The sequence below is a fragment of the Nanorana parkeri genome, unplaced genomic scaffold (genome assembly GCF_000935625.1).
Source record: "Nanorana parkeri isolate BGI_ZX_2015 unplaced genomic scaffold, ASM93562v1 scaffold1786, whole genome shotgun sequence".
Lineage (NCBI taxonomy): Eukaryota > Metazoa > Chordata > Amphibia > Anura > Dicroglossidae > Nanorana > Nanorana parkeri.
The window spans coordinates 45,094-71,573 of record NW_017308054.1 but is presented as its reverse complement, the minus strand read 5'-3'; the positions used below and the strand labels follow the sequence as shown (position 1 = coordinate 71,573).

Sequence of the window (26,480 nt, the reverse complement as noted above, 5' to 3'; positions counted from 1 at the left end):
AGGGATACTTTGGTGTCATTCCGGAAATTATGGGAACCATGGATTGAGTCTTACCATCCTCCCTCCTTTGATATGGACTCCTTGATCCTCTGATTGTATCATAACGGAAGCTCTAAACAATAGATTCTCCCTAACTATCCCATCCTTACTGATCCATTCCACATGCCTCCCCCTCCCCCCAATACCCCTTATCCCTGTCTGCAAAACCAGTTGCGCTGTATTTATCCTTTGAACCTTATAGTTTCTTACCACAATGTTTTTGTACCTACGCAGTTTACGTTATGTCCTTCTAGATTACCTAATCTGATTGTAGCATTTTACTATGAACAACTGAATTTTGTATGTTCTTTTGATACACCATGGAATACCACATTGAATGTGCTATTGTAATAATTTTTCTTTGTGTTTAAAACAAATAAAAACCTTTTGAACGAAAAAAAAGTTCCTCAGTTCACGAAACATACAGGGTTATTGAAATTCCACGCAGTATATTGGGTATCTCTAAATTGATGACCTGTGGGGGCTTTTAAAGCATCTTCTATGGACTTTTTGGGGTACTGGGGTTTTTCGCCGTTTTACGGATGCACGCAATTTGTAACCTGGGCATGTTGGGTATCGTTTTACTCGTTGTAACCTCATCTTTTATATTTCATTAAAAAAATGGGTATTTTGTTGTGTTTTGGGGCATTTAATTAAATTTTTCACTAAATATTGGGGTTTAATAAGGAGTTGCGCTAATATTGCGCAAATTAAAAATTTGCAACTACCACCATTTTATTCTATAGGGTCTTGGCATTCAGAAAATATATAATGTTGGGGGGTGTTAAGTAGTTTTCAGGCCTAAAATGTGGAATGTAACATGGGTACAAAAAAATGAAAAAAAGGCCTCAGTCATTAAGGGGTTAAAGCTCACCCACTACGTAACTATAGGCGAGTACTGAAATATATATATCGGTACTCGTACTCAATACCAAAAAAACAGTATCGGACGAATAACCATCTTCCCCTTTTCTTCTTTAATGGACCAACATGTTCTGTCCTTACCCTTTTAGAAATTATATATTTGAAGCATTTCTTAGGGTTTCTTATACTTTCTGTAGTCTATTTTTGCTGCCCTGATTGCGCTTTTGCATTTTTGTTGCATTGCTTGTAGTGCTTAAATGCCAATGATGACCCCTCTATCTCATATTTTTTTAAGGCCTTTTTTTCTCATTTATATGTTTCACTTCTGTTGTTGTTATCATTATTATTATACAGGATTTATATAGTGCCAACAGTTTGTACAGTGCTTTACAATATAGGGGAGGCATTACAATTACAATACAGTTACAATACAGTTCAAGACAAGATGGTAAGGAGGGCCCTGCCCGTGAGAGCCTACAATTTAATTTTTGAATTTGTTGGCAAACAGAATGCACTGGTGTATGCTGTTATTTAAAATATTCTTGAGGGTTTATTCACACCAATTACAGTGCGTTCCAGCATGGTTAGCTGCTGGAACGCACTGTATCGCATACACAACTCCCCCCTGCCTTCTGGGTCGAGAGGGGGGCATGGCGGTGCATTCAAGTCAAGGGCACCGCAGCCCCTGCAGAGCAATCGCCCGCACCAGAATGTGTGGCACATTAATGCCTGTGTTGTGGTCCAGTGCAATCACAAAAAATAGTACAAGCACTAATGCGGGAACGCACTGTAATTGGTGTGAAAAAGCCCTAAAAGCCCTGTCTATGTGTATGTCTATTAATCGCTTTTGAAAACATAATAAACTGGAAATAAGAAAATTTCCCCTTTGTTGGGGCCCATTCAAAATGAATGTGCTTAGGTAACTCAGCATGATCACGCATGGGGGTCTATTTATAAACTATTTGTTAAAGATGTAATCAGCACACCATAACAACACATCTGTTTATTGACGCTTCATGTCATAACAAATAACGTTTCGTGGCCACACAGAGTCGCCTTCATCACGCTTGAAACACCTATCTTACATAGCTATACCAACAGTCAAAATGAACAAAAACCACTCCCCCTACCACCTGACGCCACTGTGACGTCATACTCCCGCCAAATACTATTCAAAAACATTGTTATTTTACATGAGGACAATGTAAACATCGTCACTATAACTCTAATTAAAGCATATCATACAAATATGATACATGACATTATGAAGTTAATACAGAAAGAAATGCAGAATGAATGAAACAAAGCCATACCGTGCAGTCAAATGAGGGCTAAAACAGATCACAGCTGTTTGAAGCAAGTACAGCAAATAGTTGTCATGGTTACATGTAAACTAACCCGAACATGTGCAGTGAATCCTTCTCATGCTTTGCCATGCTAAGCAAGATCTGATTGGGTGTAAGGGGTCATTACCACTCCCCACCCCTGGCGCATGTGTGGGAGGGACTGCCGTATTAAAATGTATCCAACATGCTGCCACCTACTAGTCACACCCACCACCCCCATACCACCTGAAGTCACTGTGATGTCATACTCCAACTAAATACTATTCAAAAACTTTGTTTCTTTACATGAGAGTACAGTATGGCGTGCTGGTGATATCTTCAATAAATTTCATTATTGGCGGTGCCATCCGTGGTCACTTCAAGCACCCACGTTGGCAGGGATACATGGTAAGGAGCGCAGCAGGATTCTGGACTATTTATAAACTCTTCGCATATATGAGTCGTTACAGTATATACTTACAGACTCACTATAGGAGTCGTTCAGTTTTTTCATCTAATATCACTTTAGGGCCTCTAGATGGCACTAGGGAACATAGAGGATAATTAGTCTGTGAAGGTTCTCATTCATCCAGGTCATGGTATATCTGTAAAAAAAATAAGTCAAGGTACTAAAAGAAACAGGAGACATAATAAAAATACAGAGGCATATTTTGAAGATGTACTGTACAAAGAAACTTTATTTAATAAAAGAATTTTGAACAGGAAACAATGAACTGAAGTGAAACATGATCTAGATAAATGTCAAGGGAAAGGAACAACAGGAGGGAGCCTAAGGGTAATGCTACATGGACACTTTCATGCTGGTAGTTTCCCTTGTGTACCTAGCTGTCAGTTGCTGCCATCATAACAGAAAGAAGCAAGCAACATACATTTCTTCCCCAATGCACTGGGGAGATTAAATGCTAAAGACCTGAACATGAGTTATCAAGGAGATATCACAAGAAATTAAAAACTTTGTCATTGTACATTGTTTATAAGAGTTTGTGCAATACACTAGCCCCAAACATAACCCATAATCCATTTTAAAGAGAAAGAACATCTAGCACAGAATTACAGTTATGTCCGTATATATTACTCTTTGAGTTTGCTCTTTTTTTGCCATTATCACTTTTGTGTCTGTGTAGGTTCTCATTCATCCAGGTCATGGTATATCTGTAAAAAATAAGTCAAGGCAACGGGACTTGCTGTATTTTTCTTGAAGACGTTTCACTGGACATCCGACCAGCTTTCTCAATTCAGAATTGAGAAAGCTGGTCGGATGTCCAGTGAAACGTCTTCAAGAAAAATACAAGTTCGGTTGCCTTGACTTATTTTTTTTACAGATAAAGAAGATAATTACTTTTTTCCTATGCTCTTTTAACTCCATCTGGTGGTCATAATGCAAAAGTGGGAATAATTTATTTATGCCCACTGACATGGGATTGTGGCGGTCCCGGTGTTTTTTCTCCCGTTTTCCCTGTTTTTTCTTTCCATTAAATTTAGGTACTGTCCCTTTAAGATGTTAACTGACAAATTTTGGCAGGAAAAGGACAGGTTTCGGCAGGAAAATTCGGGCTCGTGTCTCTTGTAGAAGTTTCTGGACAGTTAGCCCAGGAGCCTATATAAAGGACGGCATGAGGGAGAATGGTCACTCGGCTGGACTCTTTCACAGCGAGCTCATCGAGGGTACAGCCATGAAGACGCTCGTTCAACGAGTATTAGAGAAGGCTGCAGCTGCGGGTGGCAAATAATGGCTGCGGGGCTGCCTTGAAGCTGAAGAAGTGCGTCCTGAAGTGGAGGTCTCGGGAGCTCAGCGCGGGCCAGAAGCGGCAGTGCGAGATGTACCTAGCCTACCCGCCAGCCAGGGTCGTCCACCAGTGCGGCCGTCAATGGAGATAACTTACCGGCCAGAAGATCTGCCGCAGAATGGCGGCCGAAGAGAGTTGCGGCCGGATGACGTCAGCGGAATGGGCGGAGCCAGCAAGAGGCAGCGTAAAAGCAGGCGACCCTTTCTCTCCCTCGCCTGACAGAGCCGTGGGGAGGCGGGGACGTGGGCGGAGACCATCCCCTAGGCAACGAGCAGGACGCGTGTTATCGGGGCAACACAATGACGCCGCATCAGCGGTCATAGCGGCAGGAGCGATCATGGAGGGTCATCAACGGCTGGCTGGAACAGAGGTTTCATCAGCACAGCAGCACACGGGGTCAGCACATCTCCCTGAGTTCATGGCGGCGGTGAAGCAGCAAGAAATCATAGGTTGTGACAGTGTCAACGCTGCCTCCAGTTCTGCTGTTTCTGCTGGGGATGAGTGTGCTCAATCTTTTAACTCCATCTGGTGGTCATAATGCCTTTCATGGAAACATTTGAAAATTCATTCAACTTGTAAAGAAAAACCCAAATAAAGTTAGTTTTGGCATATATTCACAGATATTCAGAGATCGAATGGCGGTGGTGTGAAACTGCTCTTTTTTTATTGTGTTGATGTATACTGATTTGTAGATTTTGCCTCTGTTTTTAAGTCAGCCTTTTAAAAATATGAAAAAGTACCGGTATATACTGCGCTAAATACAACTCAGATACATTTTTGTATTATACCAGTGAAAAACTGTATGCTGAAAACTGGTTATCCCTGACATAAGTAAGCACTTCACATTTGGCAGCCTCATGCGCCCGTATGCATGTTTTTAAGTGCTGGCTCAGTGCTGTATAATAGAAGTCAAAGCACGGATAATTTGCAGGCCAGTCTGGAAACCTTGAGGGGGGACCTGTACTTTCTCCATTCTACAAGTTTCTTTCTAGTTCTCACAGACAAAGGGCAGCCCAGGAACCTTGAGAAGGGCTTTGATGTGCCTTCCTGACCAAACCCCCCCCTCCTTTTAAAGTACCTGACCTGGCCTTCTACTCCTTTAAGGATCAGAAAGAAACTTATCAGGATGGAGAAAGTGGAGGCCCCCTCCTTGATGCTCAGCATTCTCATGTCCTATACACTGTGTTGGACATGATGACTAAATGATCTTTAGACCGCTGCAGCAGAGGAGGAGAGAGGAACCAGGGACTGGTCTAAGAGCCAGCTGGCTCTGAGGATTGGGTAAGTATAACTTTTTTTATTTTTGACCCTAGGCAAAAACAAGTAGTTAACCCAGTGTGGGGGTAGATCCACTGCAAGGGTTAATACATTTTTTAAACTGGAGTTCTGCTTTAAACCTCTATACTCAGAGTCAAGCACTTAAAACCATGCCCTTCCAATGGCAACTTCTAGTCCTTAAATACATTGGTAATAACTTAATTGTAAATTTTGTAGATTCATATTCAATGTTAAGCCCCTAATAGACAGAATAGCCTACGATCTGAGCAGATGGAAACCGCCACACTTCAAAAGGCTAGCACACAAGTATGTACAGGAGAGGAGTGTGGATGGTATAACAATATACCAACAGTGTAGAAGAGGAACATGGAGGGAATGCCAGCAGACAGAATGTGCACGAGAGGAGTCCCTATAATGCGGCAGCATCTCATTAGGGGGGCGGCAGGTGTGGGGGATAACAGATGGGTAGCAGGTGTGGGGGGATGCGGCAGAGGGGCGGCCAAAGCCTTCCAGGTTGCGAAAAGCTCTTAGCAACCTGTGATGCACTGTCCAGCTTTCTGCCTAGCTCACTGACGTCATCGGCCGTCAGGGAGGTGAGCGAGATGCTCTGGCTGCCCCCCTTCCTAGCACCATCAGTGGCAAAAGCCCCCCCACTCTAGTGCTTCAGGTGGCATGTAGGGTAGGGGCAGCCTTATGTGCAGGTGTGAAGTGCTAGGGGTATAATGGGGGCATGGACACAGCTCTGCACTGTGAGCCCACTAAGGATCCTGACAATATTGACAGATGCCTCTGCATCTCTAGAACCAACTGTGCCTGCCCCCTTCCCTGCCTGAGAGGGAGAGAAGAAGGGGGAATCCCTGTGGGGAGAAGAGACTGACAGCCACAGATCACTGAAGGGAGGAGACCATGAGCTAAGCAATCAGCAGTTACATGATCGTACAGCTCTCAGTATAGAGCTGGTTTTGGGACTCTCCCAATACTTCTCCTTTAAATCTGCTGCTGTACCTGAAAGAGACCTGAAACAAGCATGTCTAATATCCTAGTTAATCAAGCATTTAAGGGAGAACACAAATGACAGCGTGGTACTGAAAAAACAAACGACTGGCAGCTGCCAAAAAAAAAGCATTTAAAAAGTTTATGCTATAAGGCGGGAGGGGGGTAAGGAGAGACAATCCCCCCCCCATCCTCTGACTCTCTCTACTTTTCCCTGACCCTCATGCTGTTTTTCTTCTTCTGTCCCACATGTGTCCTTTCCTGCAGCCAGCGATGCACAGCATCTATATGTGTATAACAGCAACCGGTGAAACATAGTGAGCCCGTTTGGGAGGGACACCACCCGAACATATTTGTGCTGCGTACGGTCACTGCTCCAAGTGGCAAGTAGAGACAGATCCCCGATGGGGCTGTACCAACACAGCTGATCTTGGCAGTATATTGGGCAATAGACGCCGATCGATGTTGGGCTTCAAATTGTACAATGAAACAATGTTGTGTGCCCTGATGATGTTGCTCTCAGGCTTGCCTGAAGATTCAAGCTATTCTGTTGTGTTATTATGTTTATTTGTCTCCTTTATATTTTCCTTGTTATGGTGAAATGTCTGTTTGCCATTAGGTTTTGTATTGTATTGAAATCTTTAATAAAATCAGATTGGACTAAAAAGTTTATGCTATTAAACACAAGCACTGCTTTATAGAGCTCACCATTTGAAGGAAATTATTTATATGGTTAATATTGTAAAATGTACTTTGTACTATCTTATACAGACACCAATCTTCAGTGGGCATGAGTTTAGAGAGCTCACCTTGTGAAAGGCATTGGTTTGCCAGAGCCACTTGGCCAGAATGAAGGTACAAGTTGAGCCGGCTAAAGATGCTGGTCAGAGAAGGTATAGTGATAAAGCAGAAAGCCACGCAAGCCTGTTTCAAAAAAGAAAGAAAATATCGAGAAAAAAAATGTTACATTGGCATTATAAACATAGTTGGGCAGTGATTTATAGGTTTAAATAAAACATAGACATTTGTGTAACAGACAGAGATCACAAGCTTCAAGAATAGACTCGGCTTGTTATGGCAAAATACATGTCCTAATTCATTAAACTGGGACATCACTTAAGTAATGCAAAAGCAGCCATCTCAATATTATGAAAATATCGTGTTTCCCCGAAAATAAGACACTGTCTTATATTTTTTTTGGCTCAAAAAAACACACTAGGTCTTATTTTGGGGTAGTTTTTTTTTTAAAAGTATAACGTCCAAAGTTAATGCAAATCCAAATTAAATAATCCAAAATGTCAAAGTTAAGAATAGAAAAAGAACACAAGGGCGCAAAACAAATACTAAGCTACCTGACTGGACAGAACCTTGCAGGGAAGATGACAGAAAAAGATTAAGCACTTACTTGTGTGGGTCCGAGGACCAGATAAGGAACGGCCTGTGGGGAGGATCGGGATGCCCAAGGTGTGTGTTCAATACAGGCTGGTATGCTGCCTGAGGCTGCTCGTCCCAAGAGGGAGAGAGAGGGGAGAAAGGTAGACGAGGGGGCGGATGGCGGAACAAGGACTTCATCTGTGTCCCCGCTGCTTTGGTAGGAGATCCGGGTGGGTGTGCAAGAGACTGGGCAATGTAGTGTCTTGCTGAGCTGCTGTGGCTGCAGCTGTGGACAGTGCGACTCAGTCTGTGTGTGGACCGAGGCGGAGCAATGTGCCCGAGCCGTGATAACGGCAGTAGAAGGGATCCGACAGGGAAGCCGGCAGGGTGACAAGTTGTCAGGTCAGTGACAGTCGTGGATTAGTGGATGTCGGGAGCAACGCGTTTCGAGGCAAACGCCTCTTTTTCAAGCTCAGAAAGAACGGTATTGCGGCGGCGGGAATCCGCTGGTTTAAATGTGACAGCTGGGCGGAGCCTAGGGGCAGTAGGCGGCAGAGCCGGGATTCGGAGCTGTTCAACCTCGGCATGTGTTTGGGAGTTCAGTGTGCGCTTGGAATGAGCTGGACAGATTCAACAGTTTGGGAGATCATAAAGGTGCAGTTGGGGAAACAAAAATTGATGTTTCTGTTCCTATAAAAAAAACGAAACATGGGCATCAAAACCATGAGCGGTTCTTTACAAGTAGCATTAAAAGTGTCATAAAAAACTATCAATTAAAAATTGGATGTTTCTTTGAACGTGATATTCCGAGTAAACGGGTCATTGGTTCAGAAGATTAGTGGTGTGTGGGTATAGTGCTAAATCTATAAGTGTTGATGATAACTGTATGCAAAAAGGACTGATGTTTATTATTAAAAACTGGAGACGGGCTGCTTAACAAGAGCATGTATTAAGGGGCTCAATGTACAAGGAGGAGCAGTTTGGTGACTTTATTACTATAAAAGGTGAAACAGACAATTCGGACCATAGAGGTCCTTTTTTGGGAACCGTTAAAACAGTTTTGTATTTTTGATAAAAAAGGAATTGGTTAAAAATTAAAACTTAAAATGAAGATAAAAATTGAACATACAAATTGAACGCACGGGTGCTCTAGTTTTTATAAAAGGCATGTTGCTACATGAAACTACATGTAGCCCGTGCTCATAGTGGGGAAGACGGGGTGTATAGGAGACCAATTTGTCCCTATGTCCAGAGCCCTGGGTGGGCATCAAAGTGTAATGAGTTATAAGATGGTCAACATTTCTAATTCCTCATTTAATCCGGTTGGAGCAAGGGTATTGAGTTTATAGATCCAAAACGTTTCTTGTCTAAACAGCTTTTGGAAACGCTCAGCTGGGGAGAAATGGTCAGGGATATGTTCTATAGCAAAGACACGTAGATCCTGAATGCGTTTGCCGTGTTTAGTGGCGAAATGTCTGGGGACACTGTGATCACAGTTGCCATCAGCGATGAAGCGTCTGTGGTCCCCTATCCCCTTTCTTAACGGACGGATAGTGCGGCCAATGTATAGTAGATTGCATGGGCATTTCAGGCCATACATTTCATGGTCGTGTGAGCATGTAATAAACTGTTTGATGGAATAACTGTTGTCAAGGTGATCAGTGAATGATGATTGTCCATGGGTAATTAACTGACATGTAAGGCAGCGGGATTTTTTGCATTGATAAATCCCCACTCTATTGTCAAATTTTTGGTGTGGTGTTTCTCTAGTGACCCCAGTCAGTATCCTACTTGGTGCTATTTTATTCTTAAGATTACGGGCCTTTCTAAAAGTAACTGCGGGTTTAGTGGAAATGAACGGGCCTAATTTGGGGTCTTGTGTTAGAATGTGCCAGTTCTTACGAATAATGCTTTGTATTTTATTGTGACTGTTGTTGAATGTAGTGATGAATCTTGTTTCTACCTCAGGCTCCGGACGTTCGTTTGTTTCTGGTGTGGGCGGCTGTAGATAGGTCGAGTATGTGTTGTGAATGAGTATGTCTGGGTAAGCTTTTTCCTTGAATTTATTAGCAAGCAGTTTGCTCTCTGTGGTGAAGTCTGTTAATTTGGAGCAGTTCCGTTTCAATCTGCAAAATTGGCTTTTGGGGATGTTTTTAAGCCATCTGGGATGGTGGCAACTGTGGAAGTGTACATAGGAGTTGCCGCTGGTGGGTTTTGTGTGGTTACTGGTGGTGATGGTGTTCACCATCACCATACCCTTGCTCCAACAGGATTAAATGAGGAATTAGAAATTTTGACCATCATACTCTTGCTCCAACAGGATTAAATGAGGAATTAGAAATTTTGACCATCTTATAACTCATTACACTTTGATGCCCACCCAGGGCTCTGGACATAGGGACAAATTGGTCTCCTATACACCCAGTGTTCCCCACCATGAGCACGGGCTACATATAAGTACATAATACCAGTCTTAGTTTCATGTAGCAACATGCCTTTTATACATTTTTATCTTAATTTTAAGTTTTAATTTTTAACCAATTCCTTTTTTATCAAAAATAAAAAACTGTTTTAACGGTTCCCAAAAAAGGACCTCTATGGTCCGAATTGTGTGTTTCACCTTTTATAGTAATAAAGTCACCAAACTGCTCCTCCTTGTACATTGAGCCCATTTTTAATAATAAACATCAGTCCTTTTTGCATACAGTTATCATCAACACTTATAGATTTAGCACTATACTCACACACCACTAATCTTCTGAACCAATGGCCCGTTTACTCGGAATATCACGTTCAAAGAAACATCCAATTTTTAATTGATCGTTTTTTATGACACTTTAAATGCTACTTGTAAAGAACCGCTCATGGTTTTAATGCCCATGTTTTGTTTTTATAGGAACAGAAACATCAATTTTTGTTTCCCCAACTGCACCTTTATGATCTCCCAAACTGTTGAATCTGTCCAGCTCATTCCAAGCGCACACTGAACTCCCAAACACATGCCGAGGTTGAACAGCTCCGAATCCCGGCTCTGCCGCCTACTGCCCCTAGGCTCCGCCCAGCTGTCACATTTAAACCAGCGGATTCCCGCCGCCGCAATACCGTTCTTTCTGAGCTTGAAAAAGAGGCGTTTGCCTCGAAACGCGTTGTTTCCGACATCCTCTAATCCACGACTGTCACTGACCTGACAACATGTCACCCTGCCGGCTTCCATGTCGGATCCCTTCTACTGCCGTTATCACGGCTCGGGCACATCGCTACGCCTCGGTCCACACACAGACTGAGTCGCACTGTCGACAGCTCAGCAAGACGCTACATTGCCCAGTCTCTTGCACACCCGGCCGGATCTCCTACCAAAGCAGCGGGGACACGGATGAAGTCCTTGTTCCGCCATCCGCCCCCTCGTCGACCTTTCTCCCCTCTCTCTCCCTCTTGGGACGAGCAGCCTCAGGCAGCATACCAGCCTGTATTGAACACACACCTTGGGCATCCCGATCCTCCCCACAGGCCGTTCCTTATCTGGTCCTCGGACCCACACAAGTAAGTGCATAATCTTTTTCTGTCATCTTCCCTGCAAGGTTCTCTCCGGTCAGGTAGCTTAGTATTTGTTTTGCGCCCTTGTGTTCTTTTTCTATTCTTAACTTTGACATTTTGGATTATTTAATTTGGATTTGCATTAACTTTGGACGTTATACTTTTTAAAAAAAAAAACGTTCCTTATCTGGTCCTCGGACCCACACAAGTAAGTGCATAATCTTTTTCTGTCATCTTCCCTGCAAGGTTCTCTCCGGTCAGGTAGCTTAGTATTTGTTTTGCGCCCTTGTGTTCTTTTTCTGGTTTTCACAATCACAGGTACTCCTCCTGTTTCCCAGGGCTGCATGTTAGTCAGTGACCTACAATCCATCTTTCTAGGGCCAATCCGAGAGCGCTGTTTGTGCTGTCTTTGTGTTTTTTTAAAGTTAAGAATAGGGTGATCAGGGCAATCAGGGGTGCCGTACCTTTCCAAGAGCAATTTGGTAACCAGAATGAGCGAAGCGTGCTTTCACTATCGATTCCTCACAGGCGGAGTGCATTTGGTATCACTCCACCTGTGACAAGAGCCGGCGTTATAGAGGAAACATTGGCTTAAATATTACCAAATTATTTTTATGCATCTCTATGCATAGTACTTAAAATAATGCACCAAACGTCTTAGTCTCAGTGCTATTGGTATCTCAGAGACCTTCAAACAGTAGCAGCCTCTCCACACTCCCAGTGGTAGCTCCTTAAAAGGTCAAGGAATCCCTCAGTATACGTAAAAAGATAAAACAGAGCGCTCCTTTCATGTGCAGAACATTTATTATGATTAAAAAGTTGCATAAGTAAATGTATTCACAAACGCACTAGCAAATGCACGTAGGTAAGTAGCAGTCAGCAAGAGCGCCATACTCGCATTCGTAGGAACTATTCCTCACTAGCAAGTCACATTTCCAGGGCACACCCTCTTTTTTAGAGCCATGGCTTCCATGCCGCCAGTCACATCCATGTCTGCACCAGCCGCTGTGTGCTTAGGCTGACGTGTTTCCGGGGCACACCCTCTTTTTTAGAACCATGGCTTGCCCTGTGAATGCGCTGGATAAAGCTTGAGAGTGGGCCAATCAGGTTGCTGAACCCTGCCAACGTGGCAGTGCCCTATTGGTCCAAGATGGGAGCACCTCAAAGCCTCGCCTCTCAATCACAATCTGAAATCCAAACAGCGCTGTGCTGAACACACGGCTTTCCCTCACTGGAAATTATGCACTTTATCCTGCTCATTCATTTAAGGGCATGAAAGCATTATATTACATCAAGTCAAAAAATGATTTGTATGTACAAACAGTAATATAAGATTTTTTTTTAAGATAAAACCATTTGCAAACATAGTAAATTGGGAACTTTCTAATAAAAAGCATTATTTATAAAACTAGTAAATGTAACTCTGATTTTAAAAATACATGACTTAAAAAGACGGACTAGTAAAAAAATACCAGTGACCTATAATAATTCCCATGTAGACCCAATTCTATGAAATCCCCATAATAATAATAGTTCTGATCAGGTTAATGGATCTTCATATATATATATATATATATATATATACTGTGTGTGTATATATATATAATGTAAATGGGTAAGCAGTATTAGCCCAGTAGAGAAGTTGTAAAAAAAGAAAAAGAAACAAAATGGAATTTTGTAGTATGCAATGATACCTTTCTTATTGGACTAACATAGTATTTAAAAGACAAGCTTTCGAGAGTTAGCCTCTCTTCTGACCTGAAGGAGAGGTCAACTTTCGAAAGCTTGTCTTTAAAATAATATGTTAGTCCAATAAGAAAGGCATCATTGCATACTACAATACTCCGTTTTGGTTTTTTTACACACATATATATTGTGATGTTTGGGGATATTAACACATATAATGAGCGTTCAAGAATGGTTGTGTGAGGTTGTGGACTCCTTTGGCTCCGGGTACAGCTCATCAGTTACCGGCATTCTGCACCGCTTCTACCTCAGCTACTATCATGTCCAAGAAGAGTAAACAGAAGGGGCGCAAGTCGACCCCTAAATCGGCCTTTCATCGCCTGTTTGATGGGGCTTCTGGCCCGGCTGAGAAGAGGCCTCAGTCGCGCCGCTCTCCAGTGCAGTGTGGGCCGTTGGATGCCACTCAACGACGGGTGGACCTGGCCCCTCCCACTCCGGGAGTCGAGGCGCACCAAAAGACCGGAGGAAACGGAGATCCGACATCTTGAGGGCAGTCACCAGACCCAGCAGCGGGACCCACAGATGCCCTCCTCCACCACTCGGGACCCGAAGGGGCCTCCATCGCACTGCTCGCCAGTACCGAACGGGCCGCCAGACGCCACTCCACAACGATTTGGCCCCGCCCACTGGGCCGCAATGCTCTGGGAGACCTGAGGAGACGGGACTCCGCCAGACTGGGGGCGGACCCTGGTACCAGCAGCGGGAACCACAGACTCCCTCCTCCTCAGCCCGGAGCTCGTACCTCACAAGGCAGCGGCAGCCCTCCTCACCTTCTGCAGAAGCCCATCTCCACTGCTCTTTCAGGCGCAGGCCGGAGAAGCCGCGGACTCAATTTGTGCACACCCGGGGGGGGGCACTCTAGCCCAGGTCCCATCACCACAGGCAGTGCACTGCTCAGAGCACAGGCTGGCCCCGCTGCACCCCCCGCTGGTGTCCAACAGGCTCGGACTCCCCTGGCCACGACCCCAACCCAGGATGCATGGACACTGCCCCCCACTATGTCTGGGGAAGATAGCTCCCGGAAGCTCACATTGACAGGGGAACCCCAGTGGAACGCACTCAGTTCGCCAGGGGAGCCCCATGTGGACGCTGATCTCAGATCATTACTCCGGTCCCTAAAGGCAGACATTGCAGCGCTCATCCCTACCAAAGACTTTGAAGCGTTCACGGCACGCATAGAATTCATATACAAACAAGACATCGCTGAAATCAGACAGGAAATCACGACCTTTACATCTAAGTTTACGGAGGTTGAAAACGCCAATTCAGATCTCGCGGAGAGAGTCGCCCTATTGGAGCGCACACAGACATTTCACCAACAACAGATGTTTCAGGTCCTGCTATCCACAGATGACCAGGACAACCGGGGCCGGCGGAACAACGTTTGCATCTGGGGCATACCAGAATCAACTTCTTCAGCTGATCTCAAAGAGACTGTTTGTGAGATTCTCAATCTTTATCGTGACTGTCCACATGGGACTCCGAATGAGCTGGACAGGGTCCATAGATCTTTGGGACCCTGCTCAACAGATGCCACCCGCCCCCAAACTGCGCCAAAAAGAAGAAATCATGACCCGTGCTTGGAGGAAGGGCACCCTGGATTTCAACGGCGCACAGATCCGTCTATATCCTGATGTCTCCAGACGTACATTACTGATGAGACGCATTCTACGCCCCCTGCTGGAGAAGATCCGGTAATGCGGAGCTACTTATAAATGGGGTTACCCGTTCCACCTTATTATCCAAAAGAATAGCCTTTTCGCCTACAGTCTCCCGAGGACCTCCCAGCACTCTTTTCCTTCTTGCAAACTGACCCCATCACCGTGCCTAACTGAATGCAGGCCCTCTTAGATACTGCCGACAGACCTGATGGGGCCTGGGTGGCTGGACGTCCGCCCCGTACTCCTAACTCCACTCGCTACCATCCATCGGACCATTCATCTAGATGGACTCACCTAACTCCCAGGGAACGTTGTCCCCGAAGCCTTATTCCATAAAAAAATGAACTGTAGACAAGCTTTCTTCAAAGGAGCGGCTACCAAAATCCCAACCGAGAAACCTTGGATTGTACCATAGCCACTGAATTTTCCTCTTATTGACCTGGACGTAGCGATTGCCTGTAGACGAACCGCAGTTACCTAATGGACACCCTTGATGCGAGGGGAATGACGGGTAATCCCATCTCCATGGGGACACTCCTTGGGCGCCCCGGGCTCGCTTTGGGATCCAGCGGGATAAACGGCCGCCTCAGCGGGTTCCTTTGGGACAAACCCGCCCTTAGGGGCGGGGCTGCTATACTACATGTTCAATGCCCAACATTTCCAGGTTGTGTTTTCGCAGATTGTTATACACTTGTTTGGTGCTAGGTCTCCTGGACGTGAAGGTTACTTTTGCCCTTGCTTGTTTGCACTAGCTCTTCCTGGTGCTCTCTCTGGAACACTTGCATCCCTCCCTTTTCGCAGGGGAATCTGCGAGATGACCCGGGGAGATTTCTGGGAGGAAATTCCATGTGGGGGCTCCATGCATAATATCCTCAGTGCCTGTTCTTCAGAAATGTTGTATGTCATTCACTTTGCTACTTGTGCTGGGGGTGGCTGCGGTAGGGCAGCCTAATTAGTGGCCTCTACCTTTAACTGTTTGCGCTGGGCCTCTTTGGGGCCTTCCTCGGGACACCCACCCCCTCCTACCATTGCCTGGGGACAGGTGGGTTGGCCGGGGGAGGTCACTGGGGGAGACTCTGGGTGGGAGACGGGCTGCGCACCTCGGGTTTTGTCTCCAATGGGGGACTGACGGTACTGCTGGCTGCACTGCTAGGCGGCCGGCGGATGCCCTCCTCCCCTGAGCCAACCTCGCAGAGGGTTTAGTTCATGTTTGTTGAGCTGCTCCTACTGAATACAGCTCGGCTGGGGTGGCTGCCCTTCATCGAACGCAAATGGAACCCCGATGGATATATGCATATTATAGCTGTTTAGAATGTTCAGATGCCAATCATTAACCTGTACTTTTCTTCCTACGATGCTGTGACCCGGAGCTGTGTGTAGTTTAGTTGCTCCGTGACCCTTTGCCAAGCCTATTCGTTTTTAGTTTTCCCCCCCTTAGGCCAGGCAAACTTCAGACCTCCCGGTTTGGAGTTCTTGCCACCGAGGTTTAGATCTCTCTTAGAAAGTTCCCTGCTCTGCTGATCTAGCAGACTTTCCCAGACCCCTGCCAACTTCCCCCTCCCCCCACACCCCCTTATTTCTTCTTCTTTACCTTCCCTCTTTCATTAATATTTTTCTCTCTTCTCCTCTCACCCCTCCCTCTCTTTCTGCCTCTCTTTTCCCCCACTGTGACCCCGCACTGCTGCCCTTTGCTCACCCTCTATCCCCTCTGCATATTGGGACATGGAGGGCCTGAAGCTAGTCACTATAAACGCTAAGGGCCTTAACGCTCCTGAAAAACGGAGAACATTTCTGCAAGACCTCAAGAGATGGGGATCGCATGTAGCCTTCGTACAAGAGACCCACTTTAGAGCTGACGCTACTCCTTCGCTCAGAGATTTCTGTTATCCATTCTCCTACCACTCCTGCCATGTGACATCTAAATCCAGAGGGGTCTCTATAGTTCTTTCCAGACAGGTTCCCTGGACGTTTGTGGACTGCCAGACGGAACGCTATCTGCTCTTGAAGGATAGGATAGGCCTCACGGCGGTTACGTTCGCGGCAATTTATGCCCCAAACTCCAACCAGGGGGCCTTCTTGGAAAGCATTCTGGATAAGCTATTGACCTATACTGAGGGGATTTTAATCATGGGAGGTGATTTCAATCTAACGATGGATCAGTCCCTGGACTCATCTTCGGATTCGTCATCCCTTTCCCCGACGGCTAATAGACATATTCTCCGATCTTTCTATCGCTCCCAGCTGGTGGACGCCTGGCGTCAACAACACCCGACTGTGTAGGACTAAACCTTCTATTCTACACCACACGATACATATTCGAGGATAGACATGTTCTGTGTCCCACATCAACACTTAGAGCTGATAACCGTCACGGATATTGGCACTATCACCTGGTCGGATCACGCTCCAGTTTTCATGCGCATTGCTCTCTGACCGCCCTTTACACAAATCGTGGCAGTGTCGCCTTAATGATAGCCTCCTCCACGACCCGCTCATCCTGACCGATGTCGCTAAGGAATTGCACTCCTACTTTGACCTTAACGACGTGGAGGACTGCGATCCGGTCCTCTTCTGGGAAGCCCATAAAGTCTATATCAGGGGTGTCCTGGTTAAACATGGCTCACGAGCTAGGCGTCGGAGGGATGCTGAATTGCTAGATCTTTTGCACACCTTACACAGTCTGGAACTTCGACATAAATCGACCCGCTCCCCTACCTTGCTAGCTGACATACTTTCTGTACGCAGACAGATAAACTCACTGACTTCCTATAGAGTGAAAACGGCATTCACACGTTGTAGAAGGAAATATTACGAATCTGGAGATAAATGCGGGAAGCTAGTGGCTAGAGCAATGAGAGACCAACGGCAGCTCTCTTATGTGCCCTGTGTGGTTACACCCCACCAAACTAAAGTGTCCCTCCCGAAGGCCATAGCTAATGCCTTCCGAGATTACTACTCCGAATTAACAATCTGAGTCCTCCACCTGACCCAACGTCCAGGGGCACTTTACAGGATAAGATCGCCTCTTACCTGGCCTTGAGTGCTATGCACTCTTTGGACGCGCAAGTCAACACTGCACTGGAGGCTCCCATAACATCGGACGAGTTTACCGCAGCGCTTAAATCTACGAAATCCGGAAAATCATCGGGCCCCGCTGGCTTCACAACTCAATACTATAAGCTTTTGATGGCAGAACTGACAGGCCGTTTTAAAAAGGCCTTTAATGCCTTGTCTTCCTCCTCTAGGCTTACCAGAGACTCTCTGTCTGCTCATATTTCAGTTATCCCTAAGGAAGGCTAAGATCCCTCTTCTTGTAGCAGCTATCGTCCTATATCACTCCTCAACACCGATCTGAAGCTGTTTACCAAAATATTGGCGACTAGACTGTGCCCTCATATGCCTGACCTGATACACTATGACCAAGTCGGATTCATCCCAGCCAGGGAAGCTCGCGATAACACGATCAAGACCTGTCACCTCGTCCATTACGCGGCAACGTCTAAAATACCATGTCTCTTTCTCTCTACCGATGCCGAAAAGGCCTTCGATCGGGTCTCATGGGAATTCCTGTTCGCTACTTTGAAACATATTGGTTTGGGTGACCATATGTTATCCTGGGTCTCGGCAGTGTACTCCATCCCAACAGCGTGTGCTAAGGTAAATGGTGTCCTCTCCGACCCTTTACCAATCACCAATGGCACAAGACAGGGTTGCCCCCTTTCACCACTCCTGTTCGCCCTGTCCTTGGAGCCATTCCTCGGACACATTAGGTCTAATATTGATGTAACTGGAATTACAATGGGATCAGCGGAATACAAAGTATCTGCCTACGCAGATGACCTTATGTTCTCTCTTACCAACCCGGTAATCTCCCTGCCTAATCTCATGCAGGAATTCTCGACGTACGGTGAGTTATCCTATCTGAAGATCAACTTTAGCAAATTCACCGCCATGGGGGTCTCACTCCCAACTCCACTCACTTGCTCCCTGCAGACTAACTTTAACTTCAAGTGGACGACCCGAGCATTGAAATACCTGGGCACATTTATACCCCCAGACGTGAGAGATACCTTTACCTACAATTTCCCACCTCTCTTAGCACAGGTAAGCACGCTCCTTTCCAACTGGCAGAAGGGCTTCTTTTCCTGGTTCGGACGGTGAAACGCTATCAAAATGACTATATTGCCTAAATTTCAAGCCCTACCAATCTTGGTTCCAGATAGGTTCTTTCGTCAGGCCAACTCGTTGCTGACTAGGTTTATCTGGGCTAACCGTCATCCCCGCTTGAGCAGCACTCTTCTGACTTTACCTAAAGACTCAGGGGGCCTCGCCCTTCCCGACCTACGGAAATACTATACGGCAAGCCATCTGGTCCGATTAGTTGATTGGTGCAGACACTCACTCACTAAACAATGGGTGCCCTTAGAGGAATCCATGAACCTCATCTCCTGGGTAGAGCGGCGTGGTGCTACTCGACTCTTCCCCCGTCGCTAAGAGCTCACCCCCTTTTTGGTACAACTCTCTCGGTATTCTCAAGAGCATTCACCAGATGGCGTTTGGTTGGTGAGGCTTCTCCGCTCTTCCCAATTATGGGTAATCCTGCCTTCCCGCCGGGAACCTTGTCGGGTAATTTCCGATCTTTGTGCGCCAAGAACCTGACCCAGGCCTCCCACTTTATACGTGGAGGAGAGTGGCCCTCCATGACATCCCTTATCGCTCCGGAGGGAGTTTTTGGTTTGGATCCGTGGAAAGCATACCAGTTGAGACACTTCTTCCTTACTGTACAGCCGGCGGCGTGTTTTGGAACCACACGAACGTCGCTTGAAAGACTCTGCTGCTCTAGAGGCGCGACGAGGCACACTCTCTCAGAGGTCTACGCTATTCTCTCAACGCCAACAGCAACAGGAAAGCCGATACGCTGGGAACAGGAGCTTGGGACCACTCTATCAGAGGACCAATGTCGGAATGATATTCACTTTACCTTATGCTCCTCGATCTGCACTAAACATCAGGAGACTAACTATTCTAACTATAACTAAGATTCTTATGAGATGGTATCACACACCGGCGCTCTTACACAGAATATATGATGGAGTGGCCAACGTCTGCTGGAGATGCAACGTGTACTGGGGTACCCTACTGCATATTTTCTGGTCTTGCCCAGCCTTAACACGATTTTGGGCCAATTTAAGGAATCTGACATACCGATGGAACCCACCATTTTCCTACTGCACAATTTTCCTATGTCGAGGAAGCCCACTCCCAATCTGTGGTACGTCACTTGCTGGATGCAGCTAAATCCTGCATTCCTAGTCTTTGGAGGAATTCCGCTCCCCCTATCCCAGTAGGAGCTCGCCTGACTCCTCTCTGACTTCTGGGGGCGTTCACCTGACACCTGAACACGGTCTGTTCCTCTTTCCCAGCAGGAGCTAATTCCCCTAGCCAGCATCCTTTCCTTAATGGCTGTGCACACCTGTGCAATTATCGAGTGCTGGCCACTGCTAAAGCCTGGATCTAGGCCTGGGGATCTCATCTTTCCTCCTGGATCACCATGAAACCTCGCAGTTCCAGGATCCCAAACGTAATCCCCACATACCCTTTAGGTAGCGTGTCATGGTTGTTTGGCTGGCTCAATGCTGATTGGCCAGGAAGCCGGTTTACCGGCTAATCAGCATGGAGATGGCTGTTCAGCTGGCTTCCCAGCCAGTCAGTATGGAGCCGGCTTCCCGGCCAATCAGGAAGCTGGGAGGCGGGTCATTACTCGCAGCCCGGGAAGCTGGCTCCATGTTCCTCTTGGCACTGCCGGTCAGAGGAAATCTTCCTCTGACCGGAATTTTCGGTATCGGGGAAGGTATCGGAGCATCCCTAATTCACACCATCTAGTATATAAATATGAAGATCCATTATTCCGATCAGAACTATTATTCATATGGGGATTTCAAAGAATTGTGTCTATATGCGTATTATTATGGGTCACTAGTATTTTTAGACTAGTCCCTCTTTTGATCAAGTTTTTCAATCATGTATTTTTAAAATCAGTTTTACATGTACTAGTTTTATAAATAATTTAATAATAATTTATTATGTTTTCAATAGGGCTGTTACTGATTAACATTTTCGTGTTTGATTAATCGAATTTTTTTTAATCGATTAATTTCGATTAATTATAACGCATATACAGATCCAACTACATTGGCCTATACACATACAGCACAGCCATGAAGTATTAAAATGAACTAGGATCACACTAATCCAGCACGTTATTAATCTCACGTGCCCCACACAATATGGCCGCCGCTTGAGTGGGGCAACACAGAAACGTGCTGGATTAGTGTGATCCTAGTTCATTTTATTACTTCATTGCTGTGCTGTATGTGTTTAAGCCAATGCCTTGGCTGGCGTCCGTGCTAATCCCCCCCCCCTTCGTTAGCCGACGGAGCCACTTGGGGACATCAACGTCACCGGACTCCTCCCCCCTTCCATTCGTTAGCCGACGGAGCCACTTGGGGACATTGACGTCACCGGACTCCTCCCCCCTTCCCTTCGTTAGCCGACGGAACCACTTGGGGACATCGACGTCACCGGACTCCCCCCCTTCCCTTCATTAGCCAATGGAGCCACTTGGGGAAGGGGGGAGGAGTCCGGTGACGTCGATCTCCGACGGGACTCCCGGAAGGCGGCAAAGAGGTGAGTATTTTCATTAGCGATCAAAACATTTTTAATCGATCAAAAAGATTAACGATTAATCGAGAAATTGTTAATTTGCACAGCCCTAGTTTTCATTTTTTTTTTTTTTAGCATATAGTCTTTATTTAACTTTTCACATAAAAAACAAAACAGTCTGCACCTCAGTGGGTGCATAGGCAGAACTATGATAAACAGCATAAGATAAGATACAATACAATAGAACAAAAGTACAAAATACAAAAATGTAGAAAGTGCAGTTAGTAAAAGTACAGAGATACAGAATATAACCGGCTTGAATCGGAGCTAACAAGCAAGCATCGCAATCACCTTGAATACATTTCAGAGTCATCCGAGCAGGTTGAGAATGAGACAGGACTAGAAGGATCTAGAAGGATCCCAGCAATATCATGAAGAGTAGCAGAGTAGCAAGTTCTAGCTACAATTACAAATCGGGAGATGTCAATGCAGGGGAATGCTAAAAGACATCTAGGGCACCCAGAGATCTATTTAATTTAGCAGTGTGGTACCATACCGTATCTTTGAACAGTAGTATCACCTCTTTCAGCTGAGTCGGTGATAGGGTTGATACTATAAATGGGGTACAGGTAGCGAAGAATTTCTCTGTGAAAGTGCAGTTATATTGGGCATCAAGTTTGTCCAACGACATCAGTCTGTTAAGTAGGTCTATGAGGTGTTGTAAGGAAGGGGGAGCAGGTGACAACCAATTCGTCAGAATGGCAAGAATGCACAGATGTTCCCATCTTGAGAGATATTTGGTAGTGTGCGTTTGCGGTGGCCAAGGAACATGAAATAGGCACAGGATTGGCTCTCGTTGTCTATGGGTACCTGAATGGGTAATCATGTAGGAGATTGTTTGCTCCCAGAATCTTAGAAAAAGAGATTGAGAACACAGAGTCCTCAATCTCTTTTTCTGCAGCCCCTGTTATTAATGAACAGGAATCCTCTATGAGTGTTCCTGTTCATTGATAACATGAGGACAGAGTGTGTTCACTATACCCACAATTATGGATGAACAGGAGGTGGTGTAGATCACTCCCATTCATTCATAATGGAGGATATAGTCAACATACAATGTCCTCAATTATCTACAAACACTCAACGATCACTGATCGCTGAGTGTTTGCATTGTCTCCGCCCCCACAATGCTCTGCCTGTGATAGGAGGCTAAGCGGTGTGGGAGGAGAGACGTCGGCCGCCGCTCACAGCGCTCTCCTCCCGCAGCACACGACCGTCTGTTACACTTTCTCTCCTCCCCGCTGGGACACAGAGCAGCGCCCAGCGGGGAGGAAAGAAAGCAGGGATGCGCTGATGTATCGGCAGGAAAATGGCACTTTCGGCATTTAGCCAAAAGTGCAATTTTCGGCCGATATGTTTCGGCGGCCGATATATCTTTGCATTCCTACTTATATCACTGTTTGTACATACAAATAATTTTTTCACTTGATGTGATATAATGCTTTCCTACCATTAGATGAATGAGCAGAATAAAGGACATGATTTCCAGTTCAGCACGGCACTGTTTGGATTTCAGATGGTGATTGAGAGGCGAGGCTTTGAGGTGCTCCTATCTTGGACCAATAGGACACTGCCACATCAGCGGGGTTCCGCAACCAGATTGGCCCGCTCTCGAGCTTTATCCAGCGCATTCACAGGGCAAGCCATAGCATCAGGCTAAGCACATAGAGTCTGGTACAGACAGGGATGTGACTGGTGGCTGTTTTTGAATGTTTGCTAGTGAGGAATACTTCCCATGAATACGAGTGTGACGCTCTTGCTGGCTGCTACTAACCTAGGTGCATTTGCTAGGGCGTTTGTGAGTACATTTACTAATGCAACTTTTTAATCTCAATAAATGTTCTACACATGAAAGGGGTGCTCTGTTTTTATCTCAGTACTTAAAATACAGTCATCTGTAGTCTGCTAAAGAAAATCTACACTAAGAAAAAATAGAAGTTGCTTTTGTGGACACTTGTTTCTCAATATGCTAGCTACCTGGATGGCATGTGGTTCCAATGGCTTTAATACTTTCTGAGGAATATACCTGAAAAAAGTATGTAGTCCAGAAGTTTAGTCCAACAGCAACAATTTAAAACCTGCTTCTCTTTCTGCTTCTCTGCTGTGAGTTGATGATGCTTTAAGTTATTTGTTTTGTAAATATCTTAATGTTTATTTACATTCAATAATATTTTTATGTCCTGGATAGCGTAGGGAATGGTTAAAAGCCCTGTCAGGATGCCTTTGCTGTCTGTGTCGGTAAGATGTTGATTCACTTACTGTCTTTGAGACACAACTGGAAGTTAAGGCAAATACCTTCAAAGTGAGAGGAAATTGCATCTTATTTTTCAATAGAACAATTCTCAAAGATTCTACTTCCAGTGCCAAGTGTAAAATGATGGATTTCCCATCACTTTGTGTCCTCCTCACAATGGTCAACAGGACAAAGAAACTGTGAACCTTCCGTGTGAGGATATGGAAAGTAATAAATATGTGGCATAGGTTGAACTCCTTTCCTGTCCCCCTAACAAAAAAAACAAACAACTTTAACCCCTTCGTGACTGACGACGTACAGTGTACGTCGCCAGCATCGGGGCTGTTTAAACAGACTCCCGGCTAACTACCACCATTTTATTCTATAGGGTCTTGGCATTCAGAAAATATATAATGTTGGGGGGTTTTACGTCATTTTCAGGCCTAAAATGTGGAATATAACATGGGTGCAAAAATTGAAAAAAGGGCCTCAGTCATGAAGGGGTTAACTATTGACATAATATTAACTAGCCAAAAACTTTGTATGATGGTCAGATACGCAGTTAAGATCCGACCATCAAAAGAGATCTCATATCTTATAGTACAAGAACAAGTTTAAAAAAAAACTCACCCACAGCCACCATTCCTTGCCCCTGAATACTAGGCCTGGTTACCCCCTCTAGCAGGTCTGTATTTACATTTTCAGATGGCTGAAGCCTCCCTTAACCCCTTCATGACTGAGCTAGTTTTCAGGTTCTGTTCATAAATGACTGACACATTTTTTAAATTTTTGCTGTGTGATTCTTCCACAGCAGTAATATACTTTCTTACTAAATGTACCCACACATATTATATATTGTTTTTTAGAGGACAGATAGGGCTATATAATTATATCACATATGTGTACCTAACCCCTCACTTAGTTTGAATAAAATAAAAAAATTAGGAAAAAAACTAGAAGAAAAACACTTTTTTCACAAGTTTTGATTATTATTTTTTTTTCGAATTTTTTTATATTAATTATAGTATAAAAAATATATTTATATATAATTTATATTTTCCTAATTTTGTTTTACACTTTTTTTTTAATTTTTTTTACACTTTGTAAAAAAAAATAATAAAATAAAAAAACTTTTTTTTTTCTTGTCAGTTTATATCAAGCAATCACTATGACAGCTTGATAAATTAACTTTTTTATTTTATTTTTGGCTATTAGGCTGATCCAAACTTAGGAACAGCTAATAATAACCTTAGAGACTGATCCTGACTTTAGTCAGATTCAGATCTCACTAAAAGCTCTTTGATCGTGCCTAGACGATCAGAAATGATACATTTCACTCAAAAGATATACATTGTATCCTTTCAGTGAAATGTATCTAAACATCGGGCTCTCGAGCTGTCAAAACAAATAGCAGAGAGGTGAGGTGAGTCACTGCTGCCTCTCTGCTATTTTGAGCTGTCAAATACGGGATCGCAAATTGCGGTCCTCTATTTGCATGTAACGGCTTCATTCTTTCATTAATGAAAGGAAGAAGCTTTTACAAAAAGCTTAATTATTTCATTAATTAATGCCTCAATACTGAGACATTAATGAATGACTGTTAAATGCTGAGAATCAGCAAATACCGGCATTACAAAGCCTGATATAACTCGTCACGTACAGTGTACGTGGCCAGTCATATAGGCACAAAGTGACAAGACGTACACTGTACGTCTCCCGTCACGAAGGGGTTAATATTTGCAATCCAGCTGGTAAAAATCTAAAGCTGGGCTGCCCGTGCACAAACATCCCCTAGATTTGAATGAAACAAACCTGTGAAGCAGCATCTCATTCAAGGCATGCATGGTCCTGCTGGGGACACACACACAGATCTATGTTTTCAGGGGGCTAGGAATGGTTCACTGACTAATTGCATTTATGATAATGTAGGAGGGAATGAGTCCTGATGCAGGCATTACAAGTTCACAGGCATTTAGTAACGCAATCAAACATGAACAGCATGCAAACATCCACTCCCCCTCCCCGATGCCTTAATGAATGAATAGGGGGAGAGGAGACACATGTGATGGGATTATCTCCTGAGTGTATCATAGTGTGATTTACTCATCTACACCTGGAGTCAGCTACTCCTAGAATCAGCTATCCTAATCCCATCATCAACACAATACAACAAAAGGGGCCAATAAACTGTAACAGTTCAATGTCCAGAATTATCCCCCTTCAGTGCTCCTGGATTCACAGCCTGTACCTATAATACACACAGGGTCATCCAAATGTAATGCCAGGGAACATGTACAGTACATCCCTCCACACATAAACCTAGTACAATGGTTAATTGTAACCCCAAGAGGTCTGAGGGGGGTCTCCATAGTTCTGGGTCCATAGTCAGTTGGAAGGAGGCTAGCCCCCAGGCTCCTCCAACCGCACCAGTGACGGTTCAGTCAGTCACAAGGAGGGAGTTACAATAGTCAAGACGACAGATAACAAGTGAGTGTATGAGTAGTTTTGCGGTGTCATTGGTGAGGAAGGGGCGTATTTTGGAGATGTTACGAAGGTGAAGGCGGCAGGATTTGGATAGTGATTGGATGTGTGGAAGAAAGGTGATGTCCGAGTCAAGGATGACACCTAGGACCTTGGCATTGGAGGAGGGGTGGATAGTTGTGTTATCAAGCTCAACTGAAATGTTGGGGGAAGGTGCACAGGTAGGAGGAAATATCAAGAGCTCAGTTTTTGACAGATTGAGTTTTAAGAAATGTTGTGACATCCAGATGGATTAATGTCAATGGATGAGTGAATGAAGGAAAGGAAGGAAGTAGTCACCACTGGCTTATACCTGAGAGCACTGGCGGAACTACCAGGATTGCAACGGTCGCAATTGCGACTGGGCCCTGGCGTTCCGCCT

At 45.0% G+C, this 26,480-nt stretch overlaps 1 protein-coding gene across 2 annotated transcripts in view; it reads right to left on the bottom strand.

The window, feature by feature from the left end:
- Nucleotides 1-26,480, bottom strand: part of LOC108799684 (UPF0505 protein C16orf62 homolog) — a 220,930-nt gene that overhangs the window by 183,948 nt on the left and 10,502 nt on the right. For both annotated transcript variants that reach the window (XM_018571583.1, XM_018571584.1), the window contains exon 3: nucleotides 7,117-7,231. In XM_018571583.1, the coding sequence (XP_018427085.1) occupies nucleotides 7,117-7,231 (115 nt within the window). The remainder of the gene's footprint in view (nucleotides 1-7,116; nucleotides 7,232-26,480) is intronic.